This window comes from Thalassophryne amazonica, chromosome 9, assembly GCF_902500255.1.
Source record: "Thalassophryne amazonica chromosome 9, fThaAma1.1, whole genome shotgun sequence".
Taxonomy (NCBI): domain Eukaryota; kingdom Metazoa; phylum Chordata; class Actinopteri; order Batrachoidiformes; family Batrachoididae; genus Thalassophryne; species Thalassophryne amazonica.
The window spans coordinates 59,807,191-59,825,669 of NC_047111.1; the positions used below are offsets into that span (position 1 = coordinate 59,807,191).

The 18,479-nt window shown below is 40.5% G+C and overlaps 1 protein-coding gene across 1 annotated transcript; it reads left to right on the top strand.

Moving 5' to 3' along the window:
* The first annotated feature begins 162 nt into the window (after nucleotides 1–162).
* Nucleotides 163–6,099, top strand: LOC117516546 (protein LIAT1-like). The gene is made up of 2 exons (XM_034177422.1): nucleotides 163–560; nucleotides 5,394–6,099. Exons 1-2 carry the CDS (start codon nucleotides 461–463, stop codon nucleotides 5,774–5,776), a joined length of 483 nt encoding a protein of 160 aa, XP_034033313.1. The 5' UTR covers nucleotides 163–460; the 3' UTR covers nucleotides 5,777–6,099.
* The last annotated feature ends 12,380 nt before the right edge of the window (nucleotides 6,100–18,479 follow it).

An 18,479-nucleotide genomic window follows, 5' to 3' on the forward strand; every position in this document is an offset into this window, starting at 1 on the left:
AGCCTGCTCATACTTTAGAGTTTGTTTTTTTGACGTCGATTAAAATTAACAGTAAAATCATAAATTTGGGCAACTGAATATTCAGGTTTTAATTCGAGTTATTAATACTAAAAGAAGAAGTGTCCATGCCAGATAGGAAAAGACAAAATATACATATGACAATAAAACTCAGTTTGCTGCATCTTGTTTGTTCGTCTTTTCCTTGTGTAAATAACATGATGGTGTTATTTGAGTTCATTCAGGAAATGGCAAATGCGTGATTAAGCTCGTGTGTCCTCAGCGCTGTCTCGTTACCATGGTGACGCGTGACAGAAGCGTGGCGTGGCCGTGGAGAGAGAAGCGGCCCACTTCCGTGGAAAACACGAGCCTGTCTGATCTTTATTAAACCCAAAATAACATCAGGAGGAAGCTTCGTGTGAGACGCACGTCCTGCTGTGTGTTTGTGTTGTTGTAAGTGCTGATGGCCGACGACAAAAAGCAGCTCTTACCACCAACAAACAAGAAGAAAAAGAGAAAAAGAAAGAAAACCGCTGCTTCCGCCGCTCCCCAAAAAACACAAGGTGAAGTATTCACGCTTCGTCATAAAATACAGAAGCTGAATGTGTTTCTGACAGCGTTTCTGGCCACTTCTACACAGAATAAGTAAAGCAAGTTTTTACCGTAGACTGCACAGTATAATTATGATATTGAAGCAGCAGGACCTTCGTGGCTGGGACGACGGTGGGGATCGAACCCACGCGGCTCACAAAAAAGACCGTTTCTTTACCAGGTCAGCCAAAGGGAAACTCTTCCTTATTAAAGCTAGCGGGGACGTCTTTTCAATTGGGACCCGGGACTTTCATCCCGCTACACAGTCTCTCGTAGGAATCCTTTACTTATTTATTTCGGTACATTTGCAGCTAATTTATTTTTAATTAATGAGCAAATTCGTGAGGCAACATGGATGCACATTCCTTAACTGCCCAGTAGGTGCCAGTGTTGACCTGGGTTCGACAGATCAGTGGGTTCGACAGGCTGGTTGTAAATAACAAAAATGGCCTCATTATTCATCACACCGAGGAAAATAAACACAGAGCAGCATAAAATAAATGCTGTCACTAACTCTAACCATAATGGAAGTGTCTCCCTTTCCCTAACCCAAACATAGCCACCCTAGACCCCCCATCACCCCGCATTTCATGCCCCCATCACAAAAATTTGTTCCATACGTTTTGTACCATGCAAACTGTGAACCCCCCCATGCACACACTAGTGGGGGCAACGTTTAGCTAAACATGGCAGAGTTTTGTTTTGCTGACACACAACGATTTGAACGAGCTAATTGACTGTGCTAATTCTTGGAACACACACATACACACACACAAACCCAAATCCACTACTCCATAAACTGTTTGGAGGCATGAAGAGCTGTTAGCTTGACGCAATTTTTTGCTGGACTGAGGAAGAACATGGGGTCCTTTTTTTGAATTACAGACTGTTTTTCCAAGCTGACAGAACAATTTTGGACAACTAATTTAAGTTTGTGTTGGGCTCTTGATGTCAAAGCCACCACACCAAAATGTAAGTCCCTTCTCTGTTGCTTATAAATTAATATGAGTGAAGTGTCACGCAATGGCGCAAAGCTCACTCATGGTACAGGATGTCCTAAACAGGAAGTGCCATTTTTAAAATCCACAGTAAAACAGGAAATGTTCAAATGTCAAACACTTCCTGGATTGACAGACAAGATCCCATGGAATCTCGCGGGAACTCAGTGGCAAGCTCACACTCAAACAGGAAGTGCCAATTTATCAGTCACAGTGAAACAGGAAATGTTAAACACTTTCTGGCATGGGTGGAGCTAGAGCGGAGGCTGGGGTTTCACTGGACTCCCCTGAAATCTGATTGGACACAGATGATTGACATGTCACAGCACCACACATCTCGTTGAAAGACCTGCATTTTCAAATCAGTGAGTCACATTGACTGCTAGGTTCCTCTTGTCCAGTAGTTTGTGCTGTGTACCACAAAAAGTTCTAATCCACCTTAGTAGAAGAAGAAAGATGTTTTCTTCAGATTTTAACTGAGCACGTCGTTTGAACTATGGACTTCTGATCACACCAACTTATTTGGTGAGTAAACAACCATATTAAACCTTTAATTCGGGTTGCCTATATACACGTTTAAGCTAACAGACAACAGCTGGTTCATGCTCTGTTGGCTTGTTAGTGCAGCAGATAACTGAAACAATCCTTCAAATGGTGATACAATCATTAAATTCAGCACAAATACAGCTGGGGCAAAATTAATGGAGCAACTTTAACTTTTGGCCCCTGTACAAACTGAAATGACCTTTGTCAACATTCTTGCTGCTTTTACCTCATAACTCCATAAAATTCAGTCACAGATTGTCCAAACTATACCCTTTTGGAATCTTTATGATCAGGCAAAATATGTGGTGTAGTTTTCTATATGATTGGAGCAACTTTTAATTTTGACCTCTGTCTAATTCTTCAATTGACCCCTACTTGGCTGCCTATTGAAAAATCAAGTGGCCAATCAATTTAAAAAAAGAGTTCATGTCTATGGATTATTTGTGCTGAATGTGATGCTTGTATCACCATTTGCAGGATTCCACTCTCAATTGTCCTCAAAAGTATTGCAACACTTTTAATTTGTTTATTCCATTTCATATACATTTTATAATAAATTTATCTTCCTTAACTCAAACTGAAAGCAAATCTCTACAACTTGATATAAATTCGTTAAAAATATAAACCCAGCTTCCTGGTGAAGTGGTGTAGAGGAGGATTTTCTTATAAAGAAGACCTGAAAGTTCAACTACAATTTGACAGAAAGAACATTTGAGATGAAAGTCTAGATTTGATGTTTTGGTGAAAGAAACTTTTGTATTTCTTCATAATTGATGTAAATAAAGTCCAAGACATATTCAGGGACTTGGACATGTTCATGTTTCTATCCCCTGACTTGTCTAAAGAAAGCTGGCAATAAAACCGATTATTATTTACAGGTTTTATCAAGTTTTAGACATTTGCTTTCAGTTTGGGTTTGAGGAAGATAATTTTAGAAATTTTTATTCTTTATTTATTTATTTTTGTATTTCTTGTTTTTAAAATGGTATAAACAAATTAAAATGTGTGAAATTCCAAGTGTTCCAATACTTTTGGAGGGCGCAGTATCCTAACCTTATGATGAGTGCAAAATGAGTGTGGTATTATTACTGTTTTGTTTAAGAATATTTAATGTTCACTGTTGCTGCACTTTGTGTCAAATCATAGTCATATGTATATCATATTGATATGAAATTCAGTAAGGTATATCTTTATTATGCATTTCAAATCTAAGGTGGAACTCTACTAGTGTTTACTAAGGTACACCTAAATATCTTTTTTTTTTAAAAAGAGAGAGAGAGAGCCACTTAGGAGAACCAGGGATGGTAGGTTGAAAATCTTTTTTTATCCCATGGGAACTCTCCCTACCCACCTAAGTGGCTCAAGAATATGGACAGCATAAGTGACATTTACATGACAATATAACAATATTGAGATACGATAATTTAGCCATATTGTGCAGCCCTACTGTCAACTAGCTGAAAACTTTAAATATTAATTTACATCTACATTAAAAAAAAAATGCTTAAAGTGGCAGGGGGTTAAGAGGGCTGTAATTGGGGGATCAGCTGAAAAGCAAAATGCTTAAAAAGGTGGGAGTATGGGGGCAGAGACCCCCCAGAAGCTGAAAGGTTTTAGTCATGCTAATGCTCCCAAGAACCATTTTACTGAAAAAAGTCTGAAGGACCTAAATGACATGGTGAGATGCTGACGAGCTTCGCTCATTCATGTCCACGACATATGCATATTAAAATATCAAATGACAAGCATCTATTTTAGCCGTTATATAAAACAAATAATGAATGTATTTACATTCTTTTAATGGAACATATATTTAATTCAGTGAAAGCTGGAACATACCATTCAACTTGGCTTTGCCTCATTGAATGGTACGTTTCATCTTTTACCTCATGAAATATTTGTACCATTGAACTCATAAGCATTCATTATTTGTTTAATATATGCCACTATAATGTATTCCATGATAGCTTATTAGCTAATAATAAAGTTAAAAATTAGCTCAGGAAGTATGTTTGTACTCTGTAAAATAAATGGACTACATTTAGATAGCACTTTTCCATCTGCATCAGACGCTCAAATAATGCCTCACATTCACCCCGATGTGAGGGTGCTGCCATACAAGGCTCTCAATAGGGGATTAAAGACCTTGCTCAAGGGCCCTTAGTGATTTTCCAGTCAGGCTGGGATATGAACCGTGGATCAACTGGTCTCAAGCCCAACACCTTAACCACTAGACCATCACCTCCTCTGTTGTCTTACAAATATATCAAAGGCTATTCATCTTTTTAATGCTTTGTTTGTAGAAAAAATTATTAAAATAAAAGGCTGCATAATATGATAGTCTTTGATATTTTGTATGTTTTACTTCTTCATGGCTGTTCCACTGATTTCTGGTATTTGCACACATGTTCTACTACATACAAAAATGTTAAAAATATTAATAAAAGCTTCCTAACTTTGAAATACTCAATGTTTCACATTCAAAAGGAATCAGCTAAAATACTTGTTAAATTTTGAGACCCAAAATTAAAAAGTTAAATTTGAGTTAGAATAAAATAGCTTCACTAAAAATTGGTTTGTGATCACTCACTTCATGATAAATGGACTGCATTTATATAGCGCTTTTCCATCTGAATCAGACACTCAAAGCGCTTTAAAATAATGCCTCACATTCACCCCAGTGTGAGGGTGCTGCCATACAAGGCGCTCACTACACACTGGGAGCAATAGGGGATTAAAGACCTTGCCCAAGGGCCGTTAGTGATTTTCCAGTCAAGCTGGCCTTTCAACCGAGGATCTTCTGGTCTCAAGCCCAATGCCTTAACCACTAGACCATCACCTCCCACCTTCATCAAGCATAGATATCATTAGAAACTGTAGACACACACCAACAACCTTTATATTATTTTATTTATTATTTTTGATATGTTAAATGTTGCCTGAAGAAAAAGTACTCACCAACTGCAGTGGAGTCACGGCCACATGTCTCGCAAAAATAATTCATGAATTATTGATTTTAATCTTCAAATGAAGGCAATGTAAACAACATAACCACAATTATATGGATTGTGTGCTGGCTCTTCAGGATTCCTTGCAGGTTTGAATTGGTCATTAGAGAGCATGCCCCAAGTGTCACCCCGTGTGCATTAGAGCTCATTACTGCAAACATTACGTTATCTTAACACCACAGGGAGTCATTATTAACCTAAAGCATGAGCTGCATCTACCCCCATGTTTATTTTCCTTCCTTTTCACCTACAGAGAAACTGAAGCTTCCTGAGACCTCACAGGCAGCTTCACTTTCGTCAAAATATCAACCTGAAGACTCCCCAGACCAACTCCAAGGTAAAAGTAGAAAAGACAGCGAATGGCCTGGTGGAGGTGGAATAAGGAACACAGGACATCCACAGGATCCACTTCTCCTGCTGACAATGAGAAACAAAGCCAACAACAGTGGAGAGCTGGCTGCATGGGAGCATGTGGAGGAAGAGCTCGGGGCTGAGGCCAGGGAGAGCCTGAGGTGGGAGGGAGTGCTAGCAGACCGTCATGCTGAGGAAAAGAGGCTGGAGCTGTACAGGGCCAAGAGACGACAGCGTTACATCGCACACAGAGAAGCTGAAGCCCGGGCTGTCAAACTTTCCTGAAGAGGACAAAGACATGAATGGTTGTCTGACCCACACTATGAGGAGTGTGTGTCAGTGCTAAATCTAATCAGCAACTATGTGATACTAGTACTTATGACAGACTTGTAAACAACGGTTGCTAACAGTAGAACACCTTTAGAAATTTACTGTGGACAGATATGTGTCTGTACTCCCAAGACTGTCACCACCATCACACCTCTGTGTTCACATGATGACAGTCACGTCAGTGGAATGACATGTGGCAGCGCTTGCTGGTTCCAGTAAATAAGTTTTCAAACAGGTATTCCTGAAATAGACCCCCTTTATTTACGAAATCAAGGAGATTTGGGGGCCTAAAAACATCTTGCAAAATGAGGAGGTTAACACACTTCAAATGACATGAGTCTAAAGGTCTGATTTACTAATTTGCATGTGTAAAAAGGTGCCAAACACCACAGCACTCGCACGTACACCTGCTTGCTGATTTTCTAACAGTGCGCATAATGCGCATAATAGCACAAATTGTCCATTTAGTGCGTTTGCCTTCATGAATATGCAATTTAGGAAATTTAGCAGTGGCTGATTGCATCTGTATTTTGCAACTTTAAAACCTTGGCATTAATACTCGTATATTGTGCTTGACAGGCTGCTGTTGCAGTTTGTGTTCCTTTTAGTCAGACAAAAGTCCTTTTTCGATCCAGCAAAATGAGTTCCTTGTCAGCTGATGTCTGCAAAGTTTGTCAAAGTTTTGTGCGTGTTGAGAACTTTGAGGGGAGTTCAGACGGAGATCTTTCCTGTTGCCGTTTTCAGTGTGAGACTGTATGTTACTGCTCTGAGAATGGGGCTTTTTTTGTAACTCATCTGTATTTTACTGCTCTGAAAGAACGCTGAGTTAGGAAGGATGCTTGGCAAGGAAAAGACAGAAAGATGAAATAAGAGGATAGAAAAACAAAAACAAAAAAAAGAACCCAAATGAATACAATGTAATTTGTAGCTATCATTTCTCCAGCACAACAGAGTTTGGCTGTCTAACAATATTATTAATTACCAAACACCCTTTAGGATGATTAACACCTGACATTATTTTTTAAATAAAATGTTAAAAATAATGAATGCTAGTGATCAGAGGTGGGATGAAGTCATCATCAAATCATTCTCAAGTCATGAATCAGCAAGTCCCAAGTCAAGTCTCAAGTCAGCTTGCAAACAATTGGTGGTCATTAATACTTGAGACTTGACTTAGAACTTGCTGATTCATGACTTGAGAGTCACTTGAGGGTGACTTTGTCTCACCTCTGCCAGTGATCACAAACCAGACCATCAGCACAAACCAGCCTTTTGGGATCCTAAGTGTAATTACACAGAATCACCACTTGGTGGGATCATCACCTTGAGAATGGCAGAAGTAAAAACCCTGAGAGCTCAGCAGTGGGCATAAACAGGGTGATGTCCCACGAAATGTTTGGATTATTAAACAACCAAAGACTTTTTAAGGCCACATCATCATTGAGAGAGCATAAGTCAAAACACTAGATGTACTGATATGTCCCATATTCATATGTGTTTTCAGATTCCAGCTTGAAATACATAGAATTTTTGTTGTCTTTGTATGTTACTCTTAGATGCTGGCATTTCTAAACCATTTGAGGTGTTCATTAAGTGTTTTGCGATATATTTTAAATTATGCACATGCATTTTTTTGTTTTATTTGTGGTTACAATGGGTTTTATACGCTCACCAGGCACTTTATTAGGTACACATTGCTAGTACGGAGTTGCACCCCCTTTTGCCTTCAGAACTACTTTAATTTTTGGGAGCATAGACCAAACAAGGTTTTAGAACCATTCCTCAGAGATGATGGTCCATATTGACAAGTAAGCAAGGAAGGAATAACACATAAGAGAAACACCAGAGCACAATAAATATAATTTGGGGACAATAAGACGAGAAACAGCAAAATCTCCGCGGCCAGAATTAAACACATGAAACATGACAGTATTCCTGCAGCTGCCTTCTGTTAGAGAGCAGTCATTTTTTACTGAAGTTGGAGGAACTTTAACTTTGACCCCTGTACAAACTGAAACTGACCTTTGTCACCATTCTTGCTGTTTTTACCCCATAACTCCAAAACATTCAGTCATAGATAGTCCAAACTATACCTTTTTGGGATCATTATGATCAGACAAATAATGTAGTATATTTTTCAACATGCTTGACGCATTTTTGCATTTTGACCTCTGTAATTTTCACTGACCCCTAGCTGGCTACAGCTAGCACCCTGGGATGATTATCATACATTTTTGATACACTGAGGCTGGATTCTAAGCGTCGTTTCGTCACCTTCAGTGGTACCTACTGGCATAGACTATGAGCAGAAAGATCTGGGTCTGATCTGGCTCAAAATTCAAAGGCTTGGAGTAAATGAACAGTTTGTGTCTGTGGTCGTGTACAGCCCTAGCTTTTGTTCAACACAGAACAACAATGGTTTTTGTGCTTCACAACAGCAGAAAGGCTGTCGAGGCAGCAGACCCCAGATGTGAAATGGACCCCTGCTGTATGTTAGAAGGCAGAAATTTATTTTAAAAAATAAATAAAATTAAAAATGAATAATGGTGCATTATTCATTCAAGCCATTCACAAATATCAGAACAACATGGCCCACTTTGGATTCTTAAAGAAAGAAATGGATCCAAAGAAATGGATCCATCCATTTTCTGATTTCGTTTTCACTTATTCCAACTAAGGGTCACAGGAGCCAATAACAGCAGCAGCACACGAGATAAAACAAATACTGCACACTTTTGGGTTTTGTGAGACTTCAAGTGAGAATAATTCTTGCAGCACTAAAGTGCTGCCAATCACAATCTGGTGTGGTTATACAGACAGAAGAAGCACCACCTTCAAAAAAGTGGGAAATGGGCTTTACTCTCACTAATTGAAGTGAAATGCATTTAAATGTATCGTTTAAAAAATGCCTTAAGACTTTCCTGTTTAGACAGACCTTTCACAGCTCTCCAAAAGTTTGAACTGTTCACGTCTTTTTTTAGTGATTGCAATCATGTATCTGTAACAATCCTTTCTGTCTCCCCCTAGTGACTGTTCCTGTTGCTGGTATTAATTGAGGGTCCCTTTGTGTTTTCATGTCCGTGTCTGTCCTTGTCCTCTGCTACCTTCTATCTTGGGTTTGATTTTATTTATTGCAGTTTTGTTCCCTCCTGTGTAATTTATAAATGATTTCCTCGTGCCCACTTGTTTGCTTTGTATTAACTCCCAGTGTCTTTGACCCGCTTCCTGTTTTATTTTGACACCGTGTTTCCTTGTGCATTTTGTTAGCTTTCTTCCTGTATCTCTTCCCCAGCTGTTTCCTATTGCAATTACCCTCACCTGTCTCTAATTTGTAAACAACTCCCAGCGTATTTAAACCCCTGTGTGTCTCTCAGTCCCTTGATTGAATGTTAGTGCTTTGTTGTCTTGTTTTAGCTGTTTCTGCTAGTAGTGTTTTCTTGTGTCTGATTTCTTGTTGCTGACCTTTATTTACCAGTGTGTGTTTAGATTTTTGCCTGCTTTATTTGAACACTTAGTAGTTTGCTTCTTGTGTTTTTGGTAGTGATGGCCAGATGAAGCCTTAAAGCTTTCCATCCAGTTGGTTCAAAAAAGGTTAATTTCTTGAGGCTTCATGTGCACACAAACCCCCTGCTTGTCAAAACCTTTGTCATTTCAACTATTAGTGATGGCCCTTTGGCTGTCTTCAGCAGTGTCAGCATGGAAATAATCTGCCAAGAATACATTTTGTGTGGTTCATTCATCTAATCTGTTTTTGATTGTGTGGGTAATGGAAATAGAGGTCTACCAATGTAAAAAAAAAAAAGTCTATAATGCCAATGTTTCAATAAATTCAATAGGACATGAGATGTTTGTTAAAACTGTTGCAGTGTTTTCCTAAGATGGGACTGTGATTTGTTATCAATCATGGCCTGACGGTGACTTTATTATTTTTATTAAGAAATATTTTCTCCACTGTGCTTTGACTCGGCTGGTTTCTCTTTTGAAAATAACCTCTCCACCTTTGGAGAAAACCCTTTCACATGATGTGGGGATCCATTGCACTTTATATTGTTGATAAATCACACCAACACTCAAACCACTTCGTGAACCAGCGAGGCTTCCGATGTCATCAGTGACACCACTTGCCCTTTAAAGAAGCAAGCCTCAATACATGCTTCATAGAAGACTTCCTGGATTTCTCAACACATGCACCGAGGCCTTGGCACAGTATGACTCATCACAAGTTTTTGGACCTTTTCTGTCTCAAGTGATAATCCTCCAGTCACCTACACTCAAAACACTGGCTCACTGTTTTTGAATTTTTATCTAATGAATATATGTAGTCCCAATTAAATTAAATTATCTTGCATGGAAGTGTTTTTTTTAGTTGGGGCAATATACAGTGGCTTGCAAAAGTATTCAGCCCTTTGGTATTTAACGCATTTTAATTTGTTTATGGCATTTCAAATACAAAAAATAAATTGGGCTTCTCAATATAAAAATTTCTAAAATGATCTTCCTTAGACTCAAACTGAAAGTAAATCTCTACAACTTGATATAAATTAATTAAAAATATAAAAGCCAGATGATGGGTTGCATAAGTAATCAGCTCCTTTGGTATAATACCTCTAAATAATCAGTTTAATTGCCAGTTTTCTTCAGACAAGTCAGGGGATGGATACATGAACATTTCAAAGTCACTGAATATTTCTTGAACTTTAATTATGTCAGTTATGAAGAAATACAAACAGTATGGCACTCTGATAAATCTGTGTGGAGTAGACAGTTCTCAATGAGTGACTGTGCAAGAAGGAGAAGGGTGAGGAAAGCCACCAAGACACCCAGACAACCCAGAAGTTACAGGCTTCTGTGGCTGTGATTGGACAAATTGTGCATAGTGCATGTTTTGCATTTTGTATCCCCAGTTATACAGCTTTGTTATGAAGTGGTACAGAGGAAGGTTTTATTAAAAAGAAGACCTGAAAGTTCAGCTACAATTTGCCAGAAGGTACATCTGAGATTTAATGCTTTGGTGAAAGAAAACCCCATAATATAATTAAAAGTTTCAGATACCTTGATCCAGATCTGGGAGAAGATCCCCAGGACACCATTCATCATCTCATTAGAAGCATGTCCTGATGTGGTCAGGCATGCATACAAGCATGTGGTGGCCATTCAAATACTGAGTAGCATTTTGAGTTGCTGCAGTGAAATATTGGCAAAATGGACAAGCCTGCCACATCATTTTTTTGCTTTTATTTTCGTTGTGTCATTAAATTCAGCCCTCTGTAAGTTGACAGTTTTCATTTCCATCAGATGATGTGACAGCCATTTATTCCTAACACATTACCCATTCCATGTCAGGAAAGATATCCATCATGTTACTTTTTGTTTGTTTGTTTTACCTCTGAGATCTGATGTGTTTTCAAAGTGTTCCTTTAATTTTTTTGGGAAGTATATTTTGTAAAAGTTAGCAAGAAATAAACACTTCCAAATCTAAAAGTGTTGTTTTTGGAACCAGATACCATCTCCAATGAGATTTACAAGACATCTTACAGAGATGTAGCAGACACATCCCAGGAACGCCCATTAAGTAACAAAACCAACAGTATGTCGTCATTATTTGTAGCTAATGTGGCCATAGCATAAGGCAGATGTTAGCTTTAGCTCACTAATGGCAGTTAGTTAAACTGTAATTTAAGGCATTAAGTTACAAAGTACTTAATGTTAGCATTTATCAGTAGACACTTGACACAGTCTCATTCAGAACATCTGAAGGTAAGATCGTATACAGTAAATTAAACAAGCTAGTTAGCTATTAACATTAGCCTACGATAGTATCCTTTGGTTTGCACCACACGTTGGACCAGAGGCATAAATGATAAACATTAAGAAATTATATGGTTCACTTTAGGGGGAAATTGTAGCACAAGATCCTTCCAGGCATGAATATGGAAAATATATTGCAATATTTACAATTCTTGAGGTCAGTGCTATGTCATTTCAGCAAAGTGTCCAATCCAAAGGCAAGAATTTGTAGCCTACTTCTGTGACTGGCCGCTCAGTGAAAACTCACTGGAGCTGTATGCTTGTCTATGGAAATCAGCTGATTTGTTTTTGTGTATAACTTGCTCTTATCAGCCGGGTGATGGCTCTCACTGCCTGGAACGGTGAGATTTATACACCAAGCTGACCTGAAATGAACCATTGTACATTAACTTGACTTTATTGAGAGTCTGACCCCTATGAAAAGTGACCAAATTGCATGCATATGTACTATATACGAGGTCTGTGATAAAAGTAACGGGCCTTATTATTTTTTTCAAAAACCATATGGATTTGAATCATGTGTGATTACATCAGACAGAGACCCCTCTACTGGTGGTTGGCTCTCACTGCGTATTGTATCACTTCCTGTTCCGGAGCACAGCGGTGTTTTGCTGTATCTGTTAACTGTTTAATCTGCGCAGTTAGATTGATCTAGTTACCTAGATAACGATTTGTTTCACAGTGTAATCTTCACGTGCCTTAACTAAAGCACTTCCTCTGCTGAATCACCTCTAAATTATTTACACATTATTCACTTTGTGTGTTTTTAGGAATCCACTAGCTTAGCGCAGCTACTAGCTCTTAGCCAGTTTAGCATGGCGGCTTCTCCTGTCTCTCCCGCACTTTCTGCTCTGGGTGTGAAATGTTTAGTTATTCCTCGGCCTCCTTTAGCAGTAATGGTACTTGTAATAAGTGTAGCTTATTCGTAGCTTTGGAGGCCAGGCTGGGCGAATTGGAGACTCGGCTCCGCACCGTGGAAAATTCTACAGCTAACCAGGCCCCTGTAGTCGGTGCGGACCAAGGTAGCTTAGCCACCGTTAATTTCCCTCTGGCAGATCCCGAGCAGCCGGGAAAGCAGGCCGACTGGGTGACTGTGAGGAGGAAGCGTAGCCCTAAACAGAAGCCCCGTGTACACCGCCAACCCGTTCACATTTCTAACCGTTTTTCCCCACTCGGCGACACACCCGCCGAGGAACAAACTCTGGTTATTGGCGACTCTGTTTTGAGAAATGTGAAGTTAGCGACACCAGCAACCATAGTCAATTGTCTTCCAGGGCCAGAGCAGGCGACATTGAAGGAAATTTGAAACTGCTGGCTAAGGCTAAGCGTAAATTTGGTAAGATTGCAATTCACGTCGGCAGTAATGACACCCCGGTTACACCATCGGATGTCACTAAATTAACATTGAATCGGTGTGTAACTTTGCAAAAACAATGTCAGACTCCTGTAGTTTTCTCTGGGCCCCTCCCCAATCGGACCGGGAGTGACACTCGTAGCACGGGCCGAGGCGGAGGATTAGCAGCAATCTTCCATTCCAGCTTATTATTAATCAAAAACCCAGACAGAGCTTTAATTCATTTGAAAGCTTGACTCTTAGCTTGTCCATCCAAATTGGAAGTCCCAAAAACCAGTTTTATTTGTTGTTATCTATCGTCCTCCTGGTCGTTACTGTGAGTTTCTCTGTGATTTTCAGAACTTTTGTCTGACTTAGTGCTTAGCTCAGATAAGATATTATAGTGGGCGATTTTAACATCCACACAGATGCTGAGAATGACAGCCTCACACTGCATTTAATCTATTATTAGACTCAATTGGCTTTGCTCAAAATGTAAATGAGTCCACCCACCACTTTAATCATATCTTCGATCTTGTTCTGACTTATGGTATGGAAATTGAAGACTTAACAGTATTCCCTGAAAACTCCCTTCTGTCTGATCATTTCTTAATAACATTTACATTTACTCTGATGGACTACACCAGCAGTGGGGAATAAGTTTCATTACACTAGAAGTCTTCAGAAAGCGCTGTAACCTAGGTTTAAGGATATGAGTCCTTCTTTATGTTCTCTAATGCCATATACCAACACAGTGCAGGGTAGCTACGTAAACTCTGTAAGTGAGATAGAGTAGCTCGTCAATAGTTTTACATCCTCATTGAAGACAACTTTGGATGCTGTAGCTCCTCTGAAAAAGAGAGCTTTAAATCAGAAGTGCCTGACTCCGTGGTATAACTCACAAACTCGCAGCTTAAAGCAGATAACCCGTACGTTGGAGAGGAAATGGCGTCTCCACTAAGTTAGAAGATCTTCACTTAGCCTGGAAAAAGAGCTGTTGCTCTATAAAAAAGCCCTCTGTAAAGCTAGGACATCTTACTACTCATCACTAATTAAAGAAAATAAGAACAACCCCAGGTTTCTTTTCAGCACTGGTAGCCAGGCTGACCAAAGAGTCAGAGCTCTATTGAGCCGAGTATTCCTTAACTTTAACTAGTAATGACTTCATGACTTCTTTGCTAATAAAATTTAACTATTAGAGAAAAAAATACTCATAACCATCCAAACACGTATCGTTATCTTGGCTGCTTTCAGTGATGCGGTATTTGGTTAGACTCTTGCGCTCAGATTGTTCTGTCTGAGTTATTTTCATTAGTTGCTTCAGCCAAACCATCAACATGTTATTAGACCCCATTCCTACCAGGCTGCTCAAGGAAGCCCTACCATTATTTATGCTTCGATCTTAAATATGATCAATCTATCTTTATTAGTTGGCTATGTACCACAGGCTTTTAAGGTGCAGTAATTAAACCATTACTTAAAAAAACCAGTCACTTGACCCAGCTATCTTAGCTAATTATAGGCCAATCTCCAACCTTCCTTTCTCTCAAAATTCTTGAAAGGGTAGTTGTAAAACAGCTAACTGATCATCTGCAGAGGAATGGTCTATTTGAAGAGTTTCAGTCAGGTTTTTAGAATTCATCATAGTACAGAAACAGCATTAGTGAAGGTTACAAATGATCTTCTTATGGCCTCGGACAGTGGACTCATCTCGTGCTTGTTCTGTTAGACCTCAGTGCTGCTTTGATACTGGTTGACCATAAAATTTTATTACAGAGATTAGAGCATGCCATAGGTATTAAAGGCACTGCGCTGCGGTGGTTTGAATCATATTTATCTAATAGATTACAATTTGTTCATGTAAATGGGGAATCTTCTTTCACAGACTAAGGTTAATTATGGAGTTCCACAAGGGTCTGTGCTAGGACCAGTTTTATTCACTTTATACATGCTTCCCTTAGGCATATTATTAGACGGCATTGCTTAAATTTTCATTGTTACGCAGATGATATCCAGCTTTATCTATCCATGAAGCCAGAGGACACACACCAATTAGCTAAACTGCAGGATTGTCTTACAGACATAAGGACATGGATGACCTCTAATTTCCTGCTTTTAAACTCAGATAAAACTGAAGTTATTGTACTTGGCCCCACAAATCTTAGAAACATGGTGTCTAAGCAGATCCTTACTCTGGATGGCATACCCTGACCTCTAGTAATACTGTGAGAAATCTTGGAGTCATTTTTGATCAGGATATGTCATTCAAAGCGCATATTAAACATATATGTAAGACTGCTTTTTTGCATTTAGTGCAATATCTCTAAAATTAGAAAGGTCTTGTCTCAGAGTGATGCTGAAGACTAATTAATGCATTTATTTCCTCTAGGCTGGACTATTGTAATTCATTATTATCAGGTTGTCCTAAAAGTTCCCTGAAAAGCCTTCAGTTATTCAAAATGCTGCAGCTAGAGTACTAACGGGGACTAGAAAGAGAGAGCATATCTCACCCATATTGGCCTCTCTTCATTGCTTCCTGTTAATTCTAGAATAAAAATTAAAATTCCTTCTTCTTACTTATAAGGTTTTGAATAATCAGGTCCATCTTATCTTAGGGACCTCATAGTACCATATCACCCCAATAGAGTGCTTCGCTCTCGGACTGCAGGCTTACTTGTAGTTCCTAGGGTTTTGTAAGAGTAGAATGGGAGGCAGAGCCTTCAGCTTTCAGGCTCCTCTCCTGTGGAACCAGCTCCCAATTCGGCTCAGGGAGACAGACACCCTCTCTACTTTTAAGATTAGGCTTAAAACTTTCCTTTTTGCAAAGCTTATAGTTAGGGCTGGATCAGGTGACCCTGAACCATCCCTTAGTTATGCTGCTATAGACTTAGACTGCTGGGGGGTTCCCATGATGCCTGAGTGGTTTCTTTCTCTTTTGTCCTGTATGCACCACTCTGCATTTAATCATTAGTGATTGATCTTTGCTCCCCTCCACAGCATGTCTTTTTCCCTGGTTCTCTCCCTCAGCCCCAACCAGTCCCAGCAGAAGACTGCCCCTCCCTGAGCCTGGTTCTGCTGGAGGTTTCTTCTTGTTAAAAGGGAGTTTTTTCCTTCCCACTGTCGCCAAGTGCTTGCTCACAGGGCTCGTTTTGACCATTGGGGTTTTACGTATTATTGTATGGCCTTGCCTTACAATATAAAGCGCCTTGGGGCAACTGTTTTGTTGTGATTTGGCGCTATAATAATAAAATTGATTGATTGATTGACATGCTTGAACCCTCGTGGGCATGCGAGAGTTTTTTTCACGCCAGTCGGTTACGTCATTCGCCTGTGGGGCAAGTCTTTGAGTGAGGAGTCGCCCACCCTCTCGTCGTTTTTTCATTGGTTAGGAATAGGTTCAGAGACTGCTGCGTTGTTTGATAAAAAATTTTTCAAAACCTATTGTTATGTGGGCCGCTGAAGAGGAGGTACTGCTGGCCCACTACCACCAGAGGGCGCCCTGCTTGGAGTGCGGGCTCCAAGCACGAGAGGGCGCCAGACCCAGAGGAAGTGACAGCTGTCACTCATCACACCAGCTGTCACTCATCTACACCACTTTATAAGCCGACTGCAACTCCACCTCCCCGCCGAGAAATCGACTACCATTAACAAGGTAATTTCTCTGCTGACAGACACTTTGTGTGTTTAACCTGACTTCTGTTACAGCCGTTTTCCTGAGTGTTTCCTTGTCTGAGGGATTGGCGTTTGGTGTGACCAGCGACGGCTTCGCCTCACATCCCAACCCAGATAAGTGGTTAAACCAGGAGCTGTACGAGTGTGTGATTGGAGGTGGAGGACTCCCTCCTAACTGTGTATGGACTGTGAATTACTGAGTGTGCGACTCACACTCATTCATCTTATCTCTGCTTTCTGCCAGCAGTACCAGGGTCGACAGCCGAAGACAGAGGCCACCTGGGGACTCGGGACTTGGCAGCTCCGGTGTTCTTCAGACCGTTGGTGATGGAAGCCGTGTGGGACGCAGCTTCTCTCTCGTCAGGGGTCTTCTATCTTCGAGCCTGCCCACACGTCACCTGGTGTTTATTGACTGTGCAAATTTCTGTACATTTAGTTGTGTATTATCACAACATTAAATTGTTACTTTTTGGCTTACTCATTGTCCGTTCATTTGCGCCCCCTGTTGTGGGTCCGTGCTACGACACCTTCCCAACACCTGTAAGGCACAACTGAGTGGACACCATTCGATAAATTCAGCTGGTTTTCGGTAAAATTTTAACGGCTGATGAGAGATTTTGGTCTGGTAGTGTCGCTTTAATGACGGCCCATGGCGCCTGACGGCGACCTGCGCTTCGAGGCGGCAGCGTCTCGCCGTTTCAAGTTGAAAACTTCCACATTTCAGGCTCTGTTGACCCAGTAAGTCGTCAGAGAACAGAGAACTTTCAGAAGAAGTCAGCATGAGGAGTTTATCCGGACATTCCATTGTTAACGGACATTTGTAATGAAAGAACGTGCGGGCAGAGTCGCATGTCGGGCCGGACTCGACCGCGGGGGGTCGCGACAGGAAAAACACCTCCGTTGGAAACCTTAACGGGCAAGTTGGAACATGCCCAAGCTGTTAAATAATTTCTCAGTTACTCACTTGTTGAAAGCCATCAAAAGCTGCCTGAATTTTACAAATGGTTTTCAACACGGAGGTGTTATTCCTGTCGCGGCGCACACAGATTCGCCGAGTCGTCACGGAAACAACTCGGCGAATTTACGCGCACGTCTTTCATTACAAAATGTCCTTAAACGGTGGAATGTCCGCATAAAGTCCTCATGCCGGCCTCTTCTGAATCTTCTCTGTTCTCTCACGACGTCCTGGGTGAATTAAGCCTTAAATTAGAATGTTTTCAGGTCGAAACAGGCCGACGACGGCGCCTGGGAGCGCTGCGCGACGTCCCGCTCCGTGGGAAGTCCTTACAGCGACAGAAACACCCCATAATTTCTCATCAGCCATTAAACTTTTCACCGAAAACCAGCTTAATTTCTCGAATAGTGTCCACTCGGATATTCCTCACAGGTCCAGAAAAAATGTTGATAAAGCAACGCGCGCCGTCCACAGCGGATATTCAGACAAAGAGATTCCGACGGGCGGGGTGGAGCACTCCTCAATCAAGGCCTCCCCACAGGCGAATGACGTCACCGACGCGCATGAAAAAACTCACGCAAGCTTGTCTGACGTAAAAACATATGAATCAAATCCATTTATTTTTTGAAAAAAATAAAAAGGACCGCTTTTTTCATCACAGACCTCGTATGTATTGAGCTTGACGATGTTTTCACCGACAAAACCCACCCCTCGAAGTTAATGCCCGGATGATGACCTCGAGAATTGCAAGTGTGTTGGTAAGGTTACACCTTACCTGTGTGAAGTGCCTTGAGACAGCATTGTTCTGATTTGGCACTATATAAATAAATTAATTGAATTGAATTGAATTACAGGTAAGAAGGTATAAACATTTTGAAACCCTGTCCCTC